A 23402-nucleotide genomic window follows, 5' to 3' on the forward strand; every position below is an offset into this window, starting at 1 on the left:
AAGAACTGAAAAAAAAACAAACATACTTGATAAGTGAAAGTTGAACCAACTTCAAGTTCAAATGATTCTGAGTCGTCCAACATTTCTTTATCTAGAATAACATCATAATTAAAACTGATGCAAAATGAACAGTTTATAGAGACTTAGTATTAGAGAATCTATTTTGTTAGGCTTCGGTAAGGTAACTGGGATGTAGGTCTTTTACTTCATTACCGCAACGCCCATACCCACAACAGGCAGTTTATAGGGACTCAATAATATAGATTCTATTCTACATTAGAATTTCAGTCCTGTCCATTGACCCAATACCTTATTACCCCAGCACCCACGATGCTTTTAAACCTCAAACTAGCCAGCCTCCAATTAAACTTAATCACTAAACCCAAATTCACCTTCCATATTGTTAAAGTCCATCCCATCTACACTGTGTGGTAAGCTCTCAGGAGATTTTATCAACTTTCCATGTAGCAGTTGTGATGTCATAGTGATGGTTATTTGGTCACGAGGAGTATCGGGGTCATTGACATCCAGTGATTCAGTATTAATGACAACAGCTTGTCCCTCCCGGCAAAGTAAAGTTCTTGTTTCAACTTGCGGTTGCTCGTTCGCAACAGTCTGAAACATAGAAATGTTAAATTTTTATTCATTGTGACTGATTCAAAACTATTAAGCAATTTAAAAACGATTGTATTTTATAAAATGCGAAAAAGGAATACATAAAAAACAGATTACACACAAAGGATATAAAATGGTGCTATCATACCAAACTAATATAAAAAATAAACTAGAACTTAATCATAAACTGCCTTGTAACAAGTAACTAACTTATATACATAAATTAGTTACAATTGGTTATTTTGTTAATTACTTTTAACACGACATTAACTAGACCAAAGTACGAAATTACCACAACAGCTTTATTGAGCTATACTACCTAGCAGTAACAGCATATTAATGCATTGTATAGTATTATCAGGATATCAGGAAAATATAATTTACTTGTATAGTAATGTTGAGGCGAAATTTGTTTGAAGTATTTTCACCATCTGTGACTCTGAATGTAAAATAATCTTCGACTGCTCGTAAATATCGTTGTTTTGATGGTTTGTAATAGATCCCACCATCCAGTATGTCTTGCATGGTGAACCAGACATCCTCTGCGCTGTGACTCATTAATCTCTCTGTGGGGAAAGAATTCATAATAAAAAATTATAATTTTAAAATTATAAAAACTGATAAAATAATAATAAAACATGTGTTAATTTATTAAAACTTGATGTAAAGTAAAAAATCTATTTTCAAAAATAGGAATTATGTTTAAATTTATCATAAATCCCAAATGATCAAAACTAATATGTTCAATCGATGTAAACCCCTACACCCACCTTCACTTATTGTGTTGAGTATTTTCCCATAACGAGGTTTCTGAACAACATTTATTATAAGATCACGCTTTGCTGTGTCAGGATCTGTAGCCATAATATTGCCTGGTGATATCAACTTCTCTTCACCGCCATTCACCTGGGTAAGGATGTGTTAGAACTATGGTACATGTCTGCAGTGGTTGCTGAAGCTATTGCAGTGTGTGGATAAGCAGATATGACTTTTGGTTGGTTTGGTCATTTATATCCTCGTGGGTGGAAACCTGAGTGACTTATCCATGGTTGCCACTCCCATGCCCAGAGTTTTGACAGTTCATCTCAACCCAACACATCAAGTCACAATATTATATTATTACATCACAATACTCACTATCAGATGGCTTCCCACAGACACCACAGGTGGTTGATCAACACCTGGTGTGATGGTGATTGTTAACACTTGGTCAAGAAGTTGTTTACCAGTAGCACCAGTTACATAAAAATGTAAGGTGTCTGTCAGTGGTTGGGTGGTTGTCTCTCCCGAGTTGTGGTACCTGATGTCATATAATGGTGGTTGGTGGCGTGTGTTATGCAACCATAGTGTATTCATACACCTCGTGCTATCTGTTGAGTTATAGCATGGGTGTCTTCCTATACACCAGACACACATGGTGTCTTCATACACCTCATGCTCACTGTCAAATTATAACATATGTGCCTTCTTATACACAAGACACACATGGTGTATTTATAAACTTCATCCTCACTGTTGAGTTATAATATGGGTGTCTTCTTATACACCAAACACACATGGTGTCTTCATACACCTCATGCTCACTGTTGAGTTATATTGTGGGGGTCTTCTTATACACCAGACACACATGGTGTATTCATACACCTCGTGCTAACTTTTGAGTTACAGCATGGGTGTCTTCTTATACACAAAACACACATGGTATATTTATAGACTTCATCCTTACTGTTAAGTTATACTATGGGTGTCTTCTTAAACACTAGACAACCACCAAGCAGGAATATTACATTACCACTTCCTTACCTGATCCTTGATCTTGTGATATCTTCTTGTGTAAATGTTGCTCCAGGAATGAGAGCTTCTGATGATTTAAACAACAACCCATGTCTTGGGGTTGCTTCTACGTGGTAGACAATCTAATTAATAAACATGTTGTAAATGTGTTTTAAGTAAGGAAATTTTTACTACAGCGGGGAAAATTGACAAACTTGGTTGCTGACTATTACAACATCTAAATTCTAATTAGTTAAGCTGTCAATGTAGTTTAACACTGACCTGGTTTTCAGGAGTTCCTTGTTCAACATAAGCAAGGTTCTCCCTTGATAAAGTTACTTCACTTGTTTCTGATACAACGAGGGTCAACTCACAATATGTGTCCATGGTTGGGCCCATACTACGTAAGATTGAGATCTGTAGATAAATTGATACTTGTGAAATAAGTAGTATTACTTTGGAAATAAGTAGTATTGAAATAAGTATGAGGTGCAACACACTTAGTAGAATTACTTTAACTCAGTTGTCACTCATAGACTGTAATTGTTAGTCATTCTTTAAAAAATATCAAAAAAAGAACAACCACCCACAAAGTTACATGCATGGTAACCCTAAGCCGGTATGAGGTGTATGAAACAGAGCACCTGTGTTAAAATCACTGTTATTGGCACACTATGCTATCTGATGATAAGTAAATTACATTTATTTGTATACTAAAATTATCTGTAAACACCGACAAAACCTTAAAACTATATTGAAATGATAAAAATTTATTTTTTTTATAATACTTAACAAACTCAATATATAAAAAGTGTTGTTTAAACTTCACAATACAAACTTATTTAAAGGTGAATACCTGAATAACTTTGGTGATGGTGTGCGTAACATCCGTTACACTAACTTGTAGTTGGTCTGTGTCTGAGTAACCATCTCCATTGTGTATATAATGCAAGTTATTATATTCAACCTGAAGTAAAATAATACTTAATTTATAAAAAAATGATTTTAAACACATTTATAAAAATAGATTTTGGACACACTCCAGTTGATAGCTTTTGTTTATGCTGAAAATGTGTGAAAGGCAATGGTTTTAACCTGTAAAAACTACCCAAAACAGGTCGGCATTTAACTTGGTTTAATCGTCACTACAGTGGTTTACAAAGCCGTTAGACTGTTGTTGTAAAACTAGGTTATTTTTTGGATGTTTACAAAAAGGTATGTGAAATATAGTTACGAAAACAGCAGCCCTATTAATTTATGATCGATATTTAGGCTCCACATAGAAAAGTAATGTTTTTTTCCCAATAAAGGAACCAAGACTTACATCAAATGAAGAAAAAGTGTCTCCTTCACGGACTTCTGTCCCAAAGTCGTTTCTAATCACAGTACCATGGCGCGGAAGTTTAACCAGTGTGAAAATAAGATCTTGTGGCAAAGTATCTGGATCATTGACCGACAGTTGCTGCTCTCCAATAGCTGCCACGCCTCCTTCCACTACATCAAGAGTTGGGTATTGGTTGGAAAAAGTGGGCGGGGCAGTGGTGCCAGATGTTAAGCGAATGGTAAAGTTGACAGGGGGTAGGATGTGCATTCCATCGCTCACAGTAAACTCAAAGTCAACACGTGGGGAGCCCATCCCACTAAACAAAAAAGGTAAAAGTTGTAGCTTTTTGTCTAGATTCCGCTTGGTTATCATGCTTATAAACATAAGTTATAAAGCATTTGATTATTTTTTATATAAGGTTTGAAAAAAAAATCTTGTTTAAAAAGTAGACAAAAGGCCAAGAAAAAAATCTGAATCTTAATGTTTTTTACAACCAATAAAATTGAAAACGATACAAAATTTCAGTCAATTCAACAGCTTTGTTTTTGTTTGTTAGGAAACAATAGATGCAGCTTTATGCAATAAATTAAATACTTTCACCATTAATTCATTCCAGCTTAATTATTACAAGACAATTATCATTCTCATGCATTAATTATGGCATAACACCCAATATTATTAATTAACATTTATCAAGACTTGTAATTAAGACTTTACCCTAAATACTGTATTGCTGTTAAATGTCTTGTCCATGGACATATACACCAACAATGGTGGCGGCGACGAGCCTTGAACCCGTAACCTCAGAGTTAGAGGCAGGACTGTTAACCACTATGCCATGGTAGTGTTCATTATACTGGTGAGACCTCATTATTAACTAACATTCATCTACCAAGGGTGGGACTTGAATCTTGAACTTCAATATTGTTGATTAAATTGATTAGTTTTGATTAGTATTGGTTACCTAGGAGCAGTTAGTGCATGGTAGCGTCCGTACTTATGTGTGCGGTCAACCGTGTTGTGCTCCACTGATCGAACCCCACCCAGTGGGGGCCGATACATGATCTTGTTGGAGTCGATGTCGGATTGACTGAACAGGGTGATTGGAACGTAAGGATGGTCCGCGTGCTCGATTGTTCCAAACGAGGATGGGAGAGACCTGTAAGTGTGTGATTAAAAAAAGATGCTGGTAAAATATTCTGGTGGAATCAAACAAAAACTGTGGCTGATAAACCGTAAACTAATATGATGCTTAGTTATCCGGGCTGAGAAATTGCAGTCATTGTAACAAACAACCTGAACAAGAGATCATAAGTGTACCAGCAGAAAAATTTTATCAGCAAAGTACTTGAATGCATAGTTTTTCAGCATTTCACTAAGTAATCAAACACGTACCTTGTAATGTTGTACAGAATATTCCTATCTGAAGTATCATCATCGGTGTAATGCAGGTAACCACTATGTAGGACAGTAATACGACCATCGTTAGCCGACATCTGGGGAGGGGATGTAACTCCTCGTGCCAAGTGAGGAGATTCAATGTTGGGTCTTATCCTTGTCACTTGGAACCTTGTGTTAGTAATGGGGGCTGCTGGGTGACGATTTTCATTAAAGACCTGGGTTAAAGGATTAAAGAATTAATTTGCTGTAGATGAGTATGTACTGAGAGTATATTGAATAACTGAAGAAAACAATAAAAAATGGCTTTTTTAAAGAGGTAATTGGCTTGAGTGACTTATCCATGGTTGGAGTTGCTGAAGCTATTGCAGTGTGTGGATAAGCAGACATGTCTTTTGTTGGTTGAACTTGATGAACAATATGTGGCAGTCGCTAAAACCTTCTCACCTCAAAATCAAGGGCTTGTGGACGATTCCTTTGATAATTGCCACCATAGTCTTGATACCACACCCTACCAGTATCAATATCATGTTGGGTGAAGCGGGTGATTGGGGGTGACCTGAAGTGACCCTCTGTGTCACGAATCCATCTGTAGTTGACCGGGGCATCGGATAAAGTTGGTATCATCATTATTAATTCACCGGATCTGAGAAATAATTGCAGTAAAGTTAAACAAGAAACAACTTGCACCGAGTTTAATGTGACGAGTTGTAGTGTAATGTGATAATGTTTATTGTATTGGGCCAACATAAAATAGGAAAGCTGTGTAATAAAATAACAGCTACAACAACATAAGATGAGTTGGGTTAATTGTAACAAAATATACCACATATGTTAAATATATTTATTGTAAAGTTTTGAATAAAAAACTTCAGCTTAACCCCCAAAAAATTGCTAAAGGTTTAAAGTAGAAATGTTATATTTTAAACTCATAAAAAGAAAATATATTTGTCTTACCATAGACATAGCATATATATTTTAGCAATTAGCATAAAAGCAGCATATTTCTATACCCCATCTTAGAAACAATATACTACTTACCGATTAGTATGTTTCCCAGGTTCAATAATGTAAACAATCTTTGATTTATCTTTAACATCAAGAGCCACAGTTTGTAACTGTTGGTTGGTTATACGTGTCATACCACCTGTGCGTACTCGTGTGCCGGTGTTCGTTACCAACATCGGGTTCAACTCATCCTGAAATAAAGTTAATGTTAGGTTTGGTATATTAATAAACAAACATAGTGCGGTACATTGGGTTGTAATAACATTCCTGTATTACCCTGATTAAGCTAACATAAAATCTTGAACTGCTTGTATAAAAAATAAATGGTCAACAACACAAAGCTTTGGTAAAAAAAATTAAATCTTAATTTGTAATAAAAAACAAGCAAAACACCATTATTATAATACAATGATTCCGGCAATAAACTAAAATAGATTCTGAATTGAAATATATATAACTCACACTTGACATTATGTTGACATCAATGACTTGATTGATGATGTAATAACCATCATTGATTTGTAATGTGATCTTATCATGAGTGATGTTGGCAGTAGTGAGATTGCTCTGAGCAGTGAAGATGATTACTCCTCTATGGAGATCGGGAATCTAGAGATAAATATTTGTGAAGACATAAATATAACATAAAACTAGGTTCATCCTTTTGAATGCGACAGTAAAGTTCATAACACCAACTGAATACGACAAGTTCATAACATCATTGATTAGATCAGCAGAGAGGATAATAAGCAACAAATAATTGGTGGAGAAGGCTATTTTTTTAGACAGTAACAGTAGAAGAAAGGTACTTATTTGTATTTTCACTTCATATATAAAACATACAGACACAAATACACCTTGAAGTGGTTGAATATTACTTGTTATTACAAGACAAGATGCCTTTTTAAATAATCAAAAAAACACAGTTTATATAAAAACTACTTGTAAATAATATCATATTTTAATGCAAATTACTACCTTGAAACTTGTGATTGTTACATCATAATTAGGAAGTTTACTTAAATGTCCATATTTGGGTGAGTCGATAATGCTTATTGTGACATCATCAGCATTATCGTCATCTCTTACATCAAAACACGATGTTGGGGTAATCTTGGAGGATTGTCCAACGCTGCGGGGAAAGAAATGATAAAGATAAATGACATTACTTTGCAACACAAAAAGATTTTTTATAAGCATGTCCAATGTCTTTAAATCGTAATGATTATATAAAATATCGACAAAAATAAAATCGTCAAATCAAAATTGAACACAGATACCATATTCGCAAATACAAGCTGTAAAACATATTACAGTTAATTTTAAAAAACCTGATCATTGCCAAAAGTGTAATATGTTTATGCCCTTTATTTACCAAGCATATGAACATCGTAAAACATAGTGTAGTGTACAAACAGAACATTACAAAACTAACCTGACAACCAGCGTTTCAACTTTGGTGACAACCGGTGCAATTTTTGACACAACAGCGACCTCAAGTGAAGCCTCGTCCGATACAAGTTGACGATCGTTTGCTCGAAAAGTGGCCACACCGTGGCGCTCTTGAGCAGTGTCGTGGACGAACCACATCGCACCTTGCTCCACCTTGTGGTAGGGTAAGTTGTCGCCAACAGAAACCGGGTTCTAGAAGTTGTTCACCATTAAAATGACATCATAACACAAATTTGAATGACATTATAATACGAATTAAACTAACATCATAATATGATTTGTATTATAACACTAAACAACTCACATGGATTTAAGGTTAAGTAATGCAGAAAATATTTTTCAAAGGTGTGTATATTTAAGTTATTTTTTACACCTAATAAAACTATTCAATTTCCATTTTTCACAAATAAACCACTCACCCCATCAAGTTCTATCCTTCCATTAGCTGGCAGCATCATGATCTCAATATTCACGTGAGCAGGATCAGTATCACGGTCATGAACTTGAATCATGTTAATTGGTGCACGGGATCCAATGCCAACCAATAACTGACCTTGAATGTTAATCACAGGATGATCTCTGTTCACCTGGATAAAGCATTTTAAATTTTTAAGTTCTTTTGTGAAAATATTGGTTACATAAATACACTATTGTGTTTGAAACTTTACGTTGTAACTTAGGTATCTGGCAATTCAATCAAAACCTGTACTGCTAGTTTTCTATTTTTACTGAGAGCAAATAAAGGTACTAGTAATAAAGAAAATATTTATTATACGTATTTATATATGAATATAAATATGCCTTTTTCTAATTTATTTTACTGTAACAGATAGGTGTTGACCCCAGGTTTAAATCTCAGTTGGGTAAGTAACCCACCCATTCTTACCTCACATATTCTTGTGTGTTTGTTGCCAAAGTATCCACGCCCACAGCTTTTTACACAAATTTCATTCCTTCTTTGTCTTCCGGCTGTATAAGTAAATATATGTATCCTAGTTGTTAAGAATGTAAAATAGTATAACAAGGGTGTCTTCTTATACACCAGACATACATGGTGTATTCAGACACCTCATGCTCACTGTCGAGTTATAACATGGGTGTCTTCTTATACACCAGACACACACGGTGTATTCATACAACTCATGCTCACTGTCGAGTTATAACATGGTGTCTTCCTATACACCAGACACACATGGTGTATTCATACACCTCATGCTCGCTGTCGTGTTATAAGACGGATGTCTTCTTATACACCAGACACACATGGTGTATTCATACACCTCATGCTCACTGTCAATATATAAACAAATCAGAAACAACCAACCTGCGCCATGAGTATCCAACTGTGGCATGAGGTATGTAGATTGGTCACACTGATCACATGTATCAGAAGTTTGGCATCGCATACAATTACGTGAACACCTTATACATGCCCCATCACGTGCAGGGGTTCCACGTGGACATGAAGGTCTGCAATAACCATCTGTAAAGTAAATGTAACCTGTCAGTGTTGAATGTTACAACACATCCTCGTATTAGATAAACCTCATTTAGGCTACCTATGTTTTACGGCTTCGTCATCCATATATTAAATTAGGATCATGCTTTGGTTAAATTTATGATGTTATTCCAAATGCATATTCTGAGGATACTATATCTTCAACTTGAAATGCATTAAAGATAAAAGGTGTCATACTGTTTTATTTTAACAACAATCTACAAAAAATTGAAGTGTTTGTCAAACAAAACTTTTCTTACAATGACAATAAATGTTATTATAGTAATACTGAACACCAGCCAGTGACTATGTTGTAATAATAAACTCTTTTTCTTAAAATTATCAAACACTCACCATATAACACGAATGGTTTGCGGCAATGTGAGCAGCTGACCTGATTTGCACAATAGAGGCAATTTTCATCGTTGCATGGCCAACAACTATCTCTTGCCAGGAAAGTACCTAAACAAATATAATATAAACACAACGTATTTTTAGTTTTGGAAATGAGGATTAGATTTTTCTACTGAATCTTACACAATTGTGCAAATTGAGAAACTAAAATAATTAATTTTGCTCATATTAATGTGTATCACAATTGACAGAACGGCATTCCACATTCTTTAAACCGAAAGTATTTATTCACATTCTGAAACTACATTCCACTGCTGGAAAATATATAGGATGGGACAATGTGTTAAGGCCACAGTTGGCTGATTACCACCTAGTATAGCATGAAAGAAGTCTTTGCTTTGGTAATACTTGAATACCAAACTTTGAGATCAAGCTTGAAAACCAAATGATGTTTCATTTTATTATATTACCAAAACAAATTTATCAAACAGACCCCAACAAGCAAGCAATTATAATACAGTAGTAATAATGTTAAGGATCATAAATACCTGGTAAACAACGGTCCAAGCACGTTCCGTTATACAGCAGATAATCAGGAGGGCATTGTAAACAATGGTGGGGACTTGGACCCGAACATCTTGTGCAACTGAAGTCACATTCGCGGCACACAGGAGTCCCATGAATGCCAACTAGAGGAATAAATAGTTAAATGAATAAATGTAACTTTGTGTGGTTGGTTTACGACAGTAGTTATAACACAGTTTTTTCGTACATGTATGTGTTGGGTATAGCTGACAATTTGTACAACCCATTAGTGGCTACTGGGTTTGGACATGGTCATTAAGTGTTTTTTTCAAAATAGACACATTATCACAATGGTGGCCACATCGATCCTGGAACTTGGTGTCCCATGGTCTGAAGGCAAGCACCTTAACTACCACAGCGGTGTAAAAGATCCAAACTATGAATTGTAGTGGAAGAAGAATAGATTAAACTCACGTTTTTCATCCGTGTAATGTTGTTGAATACAGAACGCAACGCACTGACCAGACTGTAGGACAAGATCTGCATCTTTACATGATGTGCATGTTGGTTGGGATGAAAATGTAGACAAGGTGCAAGTTAGACATGAAGGTGGGCACAACTCACAAGTACCTGGTGTGTGAACAGAATGTATTAGTCCACTACAAATGTTCAGAGAGTTTTTCTAACGAAAAAACAGTCAAGATAAATCGTAAAAATGTGTGTAAGTTCAAGGAATAGTATTCTGTTAAAGAAATATATTTCGCCTAAAATGAAATCATTAGTTTATTAACAGACTAATAAAGCGTGGTTAATACATTTCATGCTCACAGAACATATCCTACCTTCACTTGACTGGTAACGTCCAATTCCACAATCAGCCACACAAGTGTTAGATAAAGGGAATAGATACATCCCTTGTTGACAACTGCCACAATGATTGATTGATTGACAGCTGTCACATCCATCACCACAAGCCAAGCAAATTGACCCACTTTGTAAAGTCTGTAAAGTAATTAGGAAGTTTTGAATCAATTTTTACAAATGTACTTCTGGTGCAGTGTTATTAAAAAAAAAATAGTTTTTGTTCTGTAGTAGTGAGGATATAAAGAAAATGGAAAAATACCTATATTACTATACACCAAGTGTAAAAAGGGTATTTTTGAAAAAAGACACACAACTAAAACAAAATTTACTCACTGTAAGTTAGTTGGTAAAAAGTTAATGTTCTGGTTTAGAGAAAAATAATAAAGAAGAGCATCAGAAAATAGGTTTAATGTTATGACAGCTGTTCACTCAAAATTAGAATTTGACATCTTACTTTTTCATAAAATCCAGTTGAGCAACTTTTTACACATCTTCCATTCATTAACTTTCTTTCTATGACATCACAATGTGACAGCGTACTTGTTCCATTATGACATAACAAAGAATCCACTCTGAATCCCATACTTCTGCATTCAGATTGAGACACACATTGCTTTTGTTTGTTTTCCATGATTACCAATACATCGGTTCCACGTTTGCATGACTTGCATTCAGTTCCATTCACACAACTGGAACAACTATCATGGCAGGCTGAAAATGAAAATATTTACAATTTTGCCTCATTATTCCAAAAGGAAAACTAAAAGCTTTGGTAATTCTATTATTTTTACGTTTACACAAGTTTCCATCTAAATATCTTCCTTCTTCGCATTGTGACACACAAACACCATTGTCCCTGTCACGAATGGTCTCTATGACATCACTTTGGGTTGAACATACTGTGCAGTGATTGGCTGAACCACCAACACATGATCGACAGCTTGAGTGACATTCTGTAAATACAATAAACGTTGGGATTAATTTGAAATTTACATTTTCTAAGGTGTATTGCCCATTTTTCGAATAAAATTCGATTCTTTAAAGAAACAACAGTTGTTATGAGTTTTCTGTTTCATACACTGCCCACAAGTTAGCATATATATGTGTGTAATTGTATGTTGGAATTTTTTAAATGCACGGCTTTCAATTAAGACAACCAGTTATATACCAATAGATAGAACTTGGGAACCACGCAGCCTGTCAGACCAGATACTGGGAGGCTACACCAAGCTATGGTGACTTGACACTCGTGTACTAACCTCTACATCTTCCATGTTTAACATAATATCTCCCTGGACATCGATCCACACACTTCCCTTGGTGAAGATACGTCCCATGTTTGCAGGAAGAACAACTTGATGAGGTCGACCCTCTGCATGTGAGGCAAGATGGGTGGCAACCTGGTATGGTTGGTGGTTGGTAAATTTAAGAATTCATAAGAAAAAGTTTTTTTAATTTACAAAATAACCAACAAAAATTGTAACATAATCAAAAAATCTGAAATTGCAAAAAAAATTAACTAAAATTGGTTGTCAGCATTTAAAATTAAATACGATCAACTTTTGAAAATAAACTGTTTTGGCAACACATTTATTTTAACATTAACTTACTTGCGCATCTGGTGATTGACAATTGAAAGTACCCATCGTTGCATTGCGACACACATAACTTATTTTCAAGTAGTTTTGATGGTGGGCACGTCAAACATGATGTATTAGTATAGCAAGTCGCACATGAGGGGTGGCAACCTGAAATTTAACATTATGGTGTGAAGCTAATTTATTTTATGTGAAATACAATAAATAATAAATACAAAAACAACCAAAGGTGACACACAATATTCAATACCTCTTAGTTGATTAAATCCCTAAAACCTCCTAATGAAATACCAAAAACATTGACATTTAAAAAAATACTTTTAAAAAAAACTTCCAATTAGGACTGATATGTGTAGTATAGGCTAGAACTGATAACTTAGAAAAGTTGTATGAAAGCACTGGCTTAGAGCAAGTGTTGTTCAGTGTCTTGCCCAAGGACACATATACAACTTATTCTTTATAAAAAAAGTTTATAAAATATTTAACTCACGTTGACAGGTGAGGTTGGAGAAGAAGAATCCATCGGAACATGTTTGCACACATACTCCCCCTTGTGGAAGTTTTGTACGATCGATACATTGTGTGCATGACGTTGCGTTGGTGCAGCTACTGCAGTTACTTGGGCACGCTACAGAGTGAATAAATATGATGATGCTATGTTAGGATTGAATGTATCTTATTTATCCTTGCGTGTTTAGCAACGATGGTTCTTATAACACGGTGTTCTTTTTTATGCAACTCGTGTCTGCATCCGATTTACACAGTATGTAACTTTGTGGGTCATTGCTTTGGGGAATAAGTACGAGTCATCCCAGTTGATGATACTTACAAATTTACAATACCAGAACCCTAACTTTTTACTTAGGAAAGCATACAAATTTATAGCCATAAGATTTGATAGAAAATTTATGAAACCAGCGGCGATAAACCTTAAAACCTAATTACAACACACAACCAAATAGCAGCTTACCAGTGCATGTAGATTTGGATCTATAAAACCCAACATCACATGCTCGTACACACACACCATCTTGAAGCAATGAACCTTGCGTGCAACTTGTGCACGATGCCTGTGTGCTGGCCGTGCATGTTGAGCATGATGTGTGACACCCTAAAAATTTAAAAAAATATTTTTAATTTTTTCTTGATATTTGATAGATTTTAATTAGTTTACTCAATTAGGCAATTCTGCCATATTTTTGTTTAAAAAAAATATCAAGACATTAATTCAGTTTTCAATGAGCGGCATCAAAATAAAATCTAACCACAATTTTTTGGGAAAAACATCAAATATAAACTGACCATAAAACCGGAAATCTAAGAAAAATCAATTTAAAAATAAACAACAACTAGAAATTCTATATAATTTTGTTAACTCCCCTAATCATAATATTACTCACGTTTACAAAGCCTTCCATCTTGGTAGAAACCATTCTGACATTTCCTGACACATTTCCCATCTTGAAGCAAACGCGCCGAGGGGCACGACGTGCAATGCGCGTACCCTGGTGCATCACAAGTTGAACAATCACTGTGGCACGTTATTGGTTGGCAATCGGGGCAACATTCACCTGGGTTTCAGGTAATTAGTAAGCTTTAAACTTCGATAAAGAGACCATAATTTAGCTATTCAGAAATAAAACATAAAAGTATGTTCACATAATGCATATTAAGTTTTAGCAAAGCTAAAAACACTATTTACAATTATTAAGGTATTATTTTTTTAAACGGGAAAAAAGTTGTGTGATATATTTTAAGCAAGAGACAGGTGGTAGCCGTACTATGCACCAAAAGCGCATGTAATATTCATGATATTATAAACACACCATGCAGGATCTATGAGCAACAACAGCACATCATTATGACTTCACACTTTATTTATTATTATGTAAAACCCATTACGATTTACTTAGTAACAAAATTGATAAATATGACATCGCGTCTTTGATTAGTTTGCTGCAAAAATCATTATCACTTACCAGGTAACAATACAGGTACACTGTTAGTTGGGCAAGTTGGACAGCTTGCTTCGAAACATTGAGTAACACCTCGGTTGCATTCACATCTGGTACACTTCCCAACTCTCCATACATCTCCATCTCTATAGTTCACACCGTCGTGGTTGCATACAGGGGGTACAGGGACGCATTCAGGACAACATGATGTATGGACAAGTCTCTCATTCTGGAGAAGAAACATTTAAATAAAAAAGTTTTCCTGTTTGGTGAGTTTCCTGTTTTTCCTGTTTGGTGAGGCAACAACAATCGTTATGATATGGATCATGAATGCACAATTGATACACCTAGTGCCTGCTTGCAAGTTACCATATACACAACTGCAAACAAGTCTCTTTAAGTAAAGTTTAAGTAAATTTCTATCAAAAAATATTAACTTTGGTTAAAGTTTTTAAACTTGTATATTTAAAAGTAAATGGGAACCTCAATGGAGAAATAAAACACTTTTACTTTTTATTAATACTACGTTAAACTTACAAAATACAAATGTATAAAAATTAAAAAAACAAGTATAATTACTAAATTTCCAAATATAACTAAATATAAGTAAACAAATCATTAGTTGAACTTACCCATTGACATGAGATGGGGGAGCATTGTAAGGGAAGCGATCGCAAGTTTCCTCGCGTACAAAATGCAACTTCACACGATGATACATTACGTAAATCTCCATCATAAAAACGTTCACCGTGGTAGTCACAATGGTCTGTATGACATCATAAACATTAAGACACTTTGTTGTATGACATCATAAATTGAACAAACTTTAGAATAAATAAATAATGTAAGATTGACACTTGTAAATGTGATTTAATAAAAGCATAAAGCAGTAAGATAAAGTATTAAAATGTAGGCTATAATAAACAATAACTGAATTACCCACATATATTATGTGTTTCATGCTATTATTCTCTTAATGGCTGTTTAATGTTTTCAGCGGTTAAAAGGATTTACAAATAAGGAATAAATCAAACGAATTAATAAAACAATTACTTCCAACATAATTACCTTGAATTGAGACACATTCTGGACAACAACTGCCTTCCCTGGTGACCTTTCGTTGACCTTGTGGACATGATGCTTCATCACATTGTTGCTGCCGACAAGTAACCTCACCAGCGTTACAAACACATTGTCGACATGCGTCTATTCTAAACTGTTGCCCAGAGGAATACTCCTGGCTCTGAATATACAAAGGTGGAATTACTCAGCTTATAGAGTTACGATAATTAAAATATAATGAACCGATATCTAATTCAATAACGTTTGTGCAGTTATGATTCATATTACAGAGTAATCATTGTAACAAATGCTTACAACATGTTATGAATATAGCACTGATTTAAATGTAAGACATGTGGACACAGATATAGTTCAAATAGAAACGCTCCAACAAGTGGGACCCAAATTGTTTTGAGACCCAAAGGTGTATGGATAAAGTTTTTTGTCGAAACACGTAAGAAAATGATCAATATTTTTAAACCCCTGTTCTAGATAATGTGATTAGCCTTGTAACCGAAGGTTACTTTACCAAGTCCTGAACCCAGCAACCTCTAACCAAAGTTCCCATGTATGTAAGCAGGCACAAGGTGTATAAAACAGAACATCCGTGTTATAACGACTATCATTGCTCGCCACAAAAAAAAACAAACAAATTACGTTTAACAATAGAATATAACTGGACATCACAAACTGACCTCAAAAATACACGACCTTCCAACACAGGTTGGACAACAATCACCCTGTAATACAACGGCTGTTTCACCCCCTCCACATATTATTGGATCACAATCTGCTATGTAACGTATCACTTCACCTAAACAAATAAAAAAGAATATGTTGGATTACTTTCACTAGAGTTAAATACTGTAGAAATACAAATAGCTTAAAAACAACGACTTTATTGTGGAAAAATTAAATATAAATAAAATAACTGCATGATAAGGTAGTAAAATATTAAGATAAACCAAATGAAACTGTTATAAATGTAACGTCAAATTAGATATATAAGGCATTCGTAACTGTTCAGATATGACATAAAGACACTTATGAATGGCCCATAATTAAGCACACTGAAATAATAATATTCAATGAATGAAATATTGTTGACAATCTTATAACGCACGTATAATTGACCAAAATTAAAATATACACTAGGCTATATGTTAAATACCTTCAGAGCAATAAGCTCTTTCACATTTCGATATTGACCAAGAGACATCATCTCTGTAAACCTTCCCTTCAAAATGACACGATTCTGCAGCACATTAAGTCATTTGATTATCAAGAAAAATATTTTGAACCTTAATTCACTTTTTGCAGTAAGTCGTAACATATTGTAAAAATTGTATCTGAACAATAGCAAATGTTTGCGTTGAATGTTTTGTAAAAAACAACAGCATAAGACTCTTTAGTAAGGGAAGTATATAAAGTTTTATAAACTTAACTTTAGCATATAAAAGTTACACAAATCAATTAAACACAATGTAATGTTAGCATCACTTTGCTTTGAGATGTTTCAGACAAATATATTATTCTAGCAGCAGTGGTGTGTGGGCAAAGGAGTTGTAATCCACTCCACCAAATCTGAATACAAGACACCAACCAGATGACAAGTACACGTCGTCACTTAAATATCCCAACCCCACCTTCAATGCTGACACATTTCCTGCAGCATTCACCAGGCAGATGTTTCAGCACTTGCCCGTAACCACAAGGCACAACTGTGCAACGTGTCTTTGTGCACATAGTAGCGCCATCAAGACATCTACATTCTGTACAATTAGGTCCCTTCCACTGTGTGTTGTGCTGTGGTGGAAACAGCACTGTTTAAACAACTTTTAAAACTTAAAATAATATAAAGTTGAAATCATTTACAGCGAACATGTTCTATTACAAAACACAGTCAGACACGTCATATTCCCAATCAAAGTTTTAAAATTATTCCATAAAATTTTATGACTAAGATTAGCATAGAGTGATATTGATTCTATTGAACACTTTTTCAAGGAAAAAATGACATTACACTCAGATCTTCATATTGAACTAATATCACTTTTATGAATGAATAAATGAATGAATGTAATTACTATAATACATGCTAGATATAAACACTTACAGCAACTATAGTCCCGTTTATTGTACAATGTCTCTTATGAGTTGCAGTACATGTTGGACAGCATTGGTTGGCTGGGACCACTAATGCTTCCCCCTGTAACATAGGAGCGTTTAATATTACACTTTATGCTCACTGTTGAGTTGGAGATTGGGTGTCTTCTTATACACCAGACACACATGGTGTATTTATATACCTCATGCTCACTGTAAAGACATGCCACAGATAATACAACTTACCGTGTGTTCATCACAGAGAGGATCTTTACATTGAGTTGTTTTGCATTCAATGATATTGTCAGTACATCTACAAGCTGTGCAGGAATCAATTGACCAAGTTGAGTTGTTCTGCAAAATACAATAATGGAGCAGGTTAATATACGGTTGTATAGGTTTGAAGCAAGGTTGCATACACCGCCACCCATGCTTGGAGCTCTTGCCCCTTATAAGAGGCTTAATACGGCTACCATTGTGGACCTGAGTGATGTATACAAAACCTCATGCACTCTGTCCAGTTATCACGTGGCTGTATTATATATACAGCAAACACATATGGTGTATACATAACATATCCTATGCCCAGTGCCCAATTTTATGGTTTTATTCGCCGTGAATTTTAACTTCACCAGCCCATTAGTGGAAGCATCAATGTGGAACAAATAGGCAAGCCGCACTCACTAAGCTATCTACAAACATCGGGGAATTAAAGTTAACCTCTGCAGCGCTGATAAAAGCCGCTTTCAAAGGTCCATTACTGGTGTATATGGAATGACCGGAGCGCCAATTGCCTTAATACGCCCCCATAACCCGCAATGTGTTTATTATCACAGCCAGCGGAGATCGTATCAAATTTCACAGCTGGCCCCGTACATGAGGATCGACGATCAAAGCTGAGTCAAAGTGATCTCGTGTTTACTCAGAGACAATAATAGCTTCGGCGTTCATACTGTGCTTGCTACTACGATACCAGTAATGACATTTATCAACGTTTTGTTTTATACATAAAGTAACGTTTATTTTATTTATCTCGAATAAGATAACGAAGATCTTATTATTATAAGCGGCGAAGAGAACGACATTAGGTACAATACGACAATCGTTAAACACCCTGGAGTAAAAACTACTAACACAACCGTATATGTCCGAACGATACTAAATTATCTTCGCGTGTCGGGGCAAAGACAGTCGTTATAACACAGGTGTCCTATTCGATCTATTGTATACAGTACATACTCGCTTACGTATACAACTATGTATGTGATTATTTTTATGTATGGCTAAAAATTTACACAGCCGATAGTGTATCACTGGGTTGAAGGAATTGCCGTTGAGTGTCTTGCCTAAAGACCAAAAGAGGCATTATTTATCTCGAAAAAAAGATAAAAAGAGGCACACGCCCACAGTGGTAGCAGCGTCGGGCAACGAACTCAATATATATTATATATATATACATCACCACCTGAAGTACATATAGAGGCAAATAGCGTGCAAAAAAGTTAATATTTTGGACCAAAAAGCGACGTTGGCGTGCGCCGGTATTCAAGTTCATGTTGTAACGCTATGGTGCATAGACGTTGAATAAAACAGGGGACGAAAAACTTCCACGCGAGACAAGTTTTGCCTAGTTACAAAATTCGAAGGTATGTATTTATACAAAGGCGTTACGTGGTTACCGGGGCCCCGCACGCTATCGAAAAGATGTCGCCACGCTGGAGTGACCGTGAAGGGGCCAACGACGGGAGTTTTGAAATAACTCCGGAATCCAAACGAAAGTATGCTACTATTCATATCGCGCTAACGTATTAACGTCTGTGGTATTTTAGGAGACAATACACTTGTGGTTCATGAACGAGTTATTATGTTTTCTGAGCGTGTTATTAAAACCAAGCCCACTTTCGAACGGAATTCAATTTTTTCGCAGCTCGTCTCAACGGCTAACACGCCTTTCTTCGAACTTTAAAAAAAAATTGCAACGTTTTAACGTAAGTTACATGAAACCTTTACGGTTAATTCGCTTTTGAATTTTAATAATTGGTAGTTTTCACACGAAGCGTGTTTTAATGGATTTCGTTTTTCTGCTAATTCTCTTCTCCTACGTTTGTTTTGATTAATTGTGCTTTTGGTCAAAGAGTAAATCAAATTTAAACTTTAAGTCATTTAATGAAATCATAAATTGTTTCGCTTTTTTCTCCACGTCTTTACAAGGTTACGTCACTGGTTTGAGGTCTGAGCCGCAAATAGCCGCAGGAGCAACGGTGTGAACTTAGACAACAATACGCGTGTAAGACGCCAACTGCATTATCAAAAGCTGCTTTGTTCGGGAATTAAGACAAACGCCATTAAGCCTTGAGTTCCAGTGTTGAAGGATTAAAAATGAACATTGGACTTTACAATGTTGGGAAAATATACCGCACTCTATCATGGAAAATTTAACTAAAATATGATTTGACTTTTATGTTATAACACATTACCAATATTGCCGCAATGTTTAAATAAGCTATAAACAGCAGCGAAAGAACGCACCACACGAAGTTCTGAAAATAGTTTTATATACTATAAATTTTACCGAACACTGAGAAGTTAAAATAAAAAGAGAAAAAATTCTGAAATTTTGATTCTTGAATTTTAAACAAATTTCAGAAACGCCCCTTTTAATTTCTCCCCCCTTTTTAAAACCCTAAGTGATGAGATATGCGACAGACATCCCAACTTCCTGGGCCGTCTGCTTCTATTTGTATACATCTTGGTGTCCAACACGGTTTAATGATTACGATTGGCTCACGCAAACACGCTTCTACAGAAAGCATATCAAAATAATCTGCATTCCCGTGACCGAACTTATGGGTGGTGCTGGATTTCTTGGGAAATTTACAAAATGATTGATTCTGTAACGCAGGTGTTGCGTTCCAGGAAATAGCCGGTAATAGCAACGATTTTGCTCACACTTCGTAACCTTTGGTCCGATGTAAAGGTGAATTACAGGAAATAAAAAATTGGTCACATGCAGTTTACATGAAAATGAAAATTGGTTTAAAATAAGGGATTGAAACTCGTATGAAACATGGTACAATAGATTTACTTTAACGGTATAATGTGTTAAAACACATCTATCTTTTTGTGTTTAATATGATATACATATTTGATTGAGTGTCATTTACCCTTGCGTGGTTGTTTCAGTCGTTGTAACACGGGTGTTTCGGTAACTTGCGAGTTACCACGTATGTAGCTTTGTTTGTAACTGTTTTTTGGGGTACGATACCGTCATATTCTGATAGCTGAAGCGAGAGAGGAATTAGTTTTCGTTTTTAGTACACACAGTGACCTTCATTTCTCCAGACAGGCAAGCGACTGAGGTACCGGGTTCTCGCTGTATAGTGTAAACGTATCTACACCTAGAACGATGAAATACGATGTTATAATCAAGTGTATGTAGTGAACACAGAAACACGACACTGCCATCTTCTCCAACAATGTAGTTCCGGCTTAGAAGGATATTTCATCCCAAACATGACCTCACTGAGGCAAAACATTAAATCACATCTCCCCGCTTGAACCCGGGGCCTCAAAGTCAAGTTATTCGCTTGGAATTTGTGGCCGTGTTGAAACCAAACAGAGCGTAAAAGTTGACTTTGAAACCAACACGCAATTTTGTTGCGGTTTTCAAATCCCTCGAAAGGTTTTGCAAGGTTAACCAAAACTGAAAACAACATATTCCATCTATTCGAGTGCGATTACGAAAATCATAATGGGTAAAACAACGAGACGAAAATTATGTATAAACTTCATTCGGCAGCCAAAACATGTTGTAAATGTAGATAAATATTTATGGTTAAAGTCGTGGCTGTTAAACACAACATACAATAAACTCACAACGTTTTATTTTGTTGAATTATTTAAACAAATCAATTTGTGGTAAAATGTAAGGTGCGAATACGGATCTATAAATAGATAACGGAAAATATCAGTTCTCTATACACAGTGACGCTTACCACAACTAGACTTGTAATCCGAGGTGATCTAAGTTGAAAGACTGGCGCGGTTACGTTTTTATGGAGAAAGCGGCGCTAAGCCACAACGCTCATCGAGCATTCAAACAATTTGTCTTTTCGGCTCTTCTGAGCAATTTAGATTTCTGCTTAAATTACAGGCCTTCGCTCCCACTTTAAGCTGCGTGATTACTACGCAATCATCCCCACTTGAGGCAAAAGTAAAGTCTAGATGGCGCATAAACGAGATGACAAGCCTCGGTGATTTGTTCGCCAATTTGTTTGGGTTGAAGGGGGGGGGAATAAATGGGTGCTTGATCGACGCATGCCAATGTGAGATCATAATGAGACCGCCGTTCCGTTGTTTACATCTTCGTATAGATAAGACGACGAAGACAAACGTATACGAAGCTGCATATCAATCCTAGCTCGTGGGCGATCAGGCGTGACTAGAATGACGTTGGTACACTCGAAACATCTTGCATTGTAAATAAAGAATTAACTTGGAAACTTCGATCTATCCAGCGAGGTAAATATTTGAGGTTAAACGTCATAATTTTATCTTCAAATATCGAGTCGCATTTTTGCAATTCCAAAAAGAAGCGACGAAAGGGATGAATAATTCAACGCTAGAACTCAACATCAAACCGAACCATCTCGAAAAACTGAACGATATCCGTGAAAACAATGGGTTTGTTGAATACTTAAGCTACGAAAGCTGATTAGGTTTAACCAATTACCCCAAGCTGGTTATTGGCGTCGGGCCAACTGTAGCTGCTTGCAAAACAGGGCGGGTGAAAACAGTGGCTGCGAGAATAAAATCAAAACCAGGTTGGGGTCAGATTAGATCAAAGCAGATTTTAAAAATACGAATCACACAACAGAGTTGACAGGGGAAACCGTTTCAAAACAAACTGATTGGAAACAAAAGTCTGGCGCGCGGTCGAATTTTTGACGTTTTTTTTGGCGAACAGACGGCTGCGAGGGACTGTCTTCCGGCCCCGCGTGCACGCAGACGCTTCTCGTCGTCATAGATCACACTGTTCTGTAACAAGAAGCCAGCAATTTCCAACGTAACAATTCCCCTTATGACGGATAAGTTTAAAAGCATGGGAACAAAAGGAAGAAAATTGAACGTCTGAATTTTTTGGTTGAAATGATACATTGGGGTATATGCAGACGTCATTAATTATCGTCTACTTTGGGTCGGTTTTCTGTAAAAATTTGATGATTTGTATCGATTATAAATAACCGCGCGAACACTACACCGTTGTAGTGTTAACTAAATGGCCGACAAAAGCAAATAAGTGATTAGCACACAAGTATTGAAATAAATCTCCCACGTACAAGAAATCTTTATTTAACCCACTGCAATCTGAACCAGGCATAATAAATCTGACATCTTATTATTTTTAACTTTCGGAAATTACAGAAAATATTTGTTGGTATACCCCGTATACGGTCATTTTAACGATTATATTATTATTTATTTATATTTTTCTAGCGTATTGTTTAACTGTAACTGTCGCCCGAGCACCGGATCTATTTTATTATGACATCACAATGATGTTTATTATTAAAACAATATACGTGTTTACCATATTTCCGCTTAAGTAATTGTTATTGTCGCTAAAAACGAAGTTGAGCACTTTCGTTCATATGTAGAGTCTAGACGAGGTATAACACATCCTGAAAATATGCGAGAATGTTTCTCTTAACTTACAAGTAATGGGACTTACACCAGGTGTAAAACTAGAGATCCAGGTTCGTACTTTTAATTAGAGAATAGAAAGCAATAATCTGCTTTTTTAACCAATCAAAGTCGGTGTTACCCTTGACAACAAAATTCTATGAGACGCACGTCCAAGCACTATACCA

The 23402-nt window shown here is 35.7% G+C and overlaps 1 protein-coding gene across 2 annotated transcripts in view; it reads right to left on the reverse strand.

The window, feature by feature from the left end:
- Window positions 1-23402, reverse strand: part of LOC149726260 (extracellular matrix organizing protein FRAS1-like) — a 59358-nt gene that overhangs the window by 25446 nt on the left and 10510 nt on the right. The window contains exons 3-40 of one of the 2 annotated variants that reach the window (XM_089890113.1): window positions 17779-17886; window positions 17543-17635; window positions 17073-17232; window positions 16598-16681; window positions 16122-16240; window positions 15433-15607; window positions 14997-15130; window positions 14389-14593; window positions 13810-13980; window positions 13380-13520; window positions 12900-13037; window positions 12422-12559; window positions 12071-12211; window positions 11603-11764; window positions 11266-11522; window positions 10790-10949; window positions 10422-10577; window positions 9971-10111; window positions 9423-9530; window positions 8895-9053; window positions 8457-8539; window positions 7990-8157; window positions 7554-7762; window positions 7097-7250; window positions 6581-6727; window positions 6152-6309; window positions 5558-5756; window positions 5108-5328; window positions 4710-4871; window positions 3713-4028; window positions 3245-3355; window positions 2671-2805; window positions 2419-2531; window positions 1753-1915; window positions 1386-1521; window positions 1000-1181; window positions 393-615; window positions 27-91 (exon numbers count right to left, since the gene is read on the reverse strand). In XM_089890113.1, the coding sequence (XP_089746239.1) occupies window positions 27-91; window positions 393-615; window positions 1000-1181; window positions 1386-1521; window positions 1753-1915; window positions 2419-2531; window positions 2671-2805; window positions 3245-3355; window positions 3713-4028; window positions 4710-4871; window positions 5108-5328; window positions 5558-5756; window positions 6152-6309; window positions 6581-6727; window positions 7097-7250; window positions 7554-7762; window positions 7990-8157; window positions 8457-8539; window positions 8895-9053; window positions 9423-9530; window positions 9971-10111; window positions 10422-10577; window positions 10790-10949; window positions 11266-11522; window positions 11603-11764; window positions 12071-12211; window positions 12422-12559; window positions 12900-13037; window positions 13380-13520; window positions 13810-13980; window positions 14389-14593; window positions 14997-15130; window positions 15433-15607; window positions 16122-16240; window positions 16598-16681; window positions 17073-17232; window positions 17543-17635; window positions 17779-17886 (5895 nt within the window). Of the gene's footprint in view, window positions 1-26; window positions 92-392; window positions 616-999; window positions 1182-1385; window positions 1522-1752; window positions 1916-2418; window positions 2532-2670; window positions 2806-3244; window positions 3356-3712; window positions 4029-4676; window positions 4872-5107; window positions 5329-5557; window positions 5757-6151; window positions 6310-6580; window positions 6728-7096; window positions 7251-7553; window positions 7763-7989; window positions 8158-8456; window positions 8540-8894; window positions 9054-9422; window positions 9531-9970; window positions 10112-10421; window positions 10578-10789; window positions 10950-11265; window positions 11523-11602; window positions 11765-12070; window positions 12212-12421; window positions 12560-12899; window positions 13038-13379; window positions 13521-13809; window positions 13981-14388; window positions 14594-14996; window positions 15131-15432; window positions 15608-16121; window positions 16241-16597; window positions 16682-17072; window positions 17233-17542; window positions 17636-17778; window positions 17887-23402 lie in introns of both variants that reach the window. The other variant, XM_089890112.1, reaches the window with a different exon arrangement.

Source organism: Ciona robusta, chromosome 12, assembly GCF_009617815.1.
Source record: "Ciona robusta chromosome 12, ASM961781v2".
NCBI classification, from domain to species: Eukaryota; Metazoa; Chordata; class Ascidiacea; order Phlebobranchia; family Cionidae; genus Ciona; species Ciona robusta.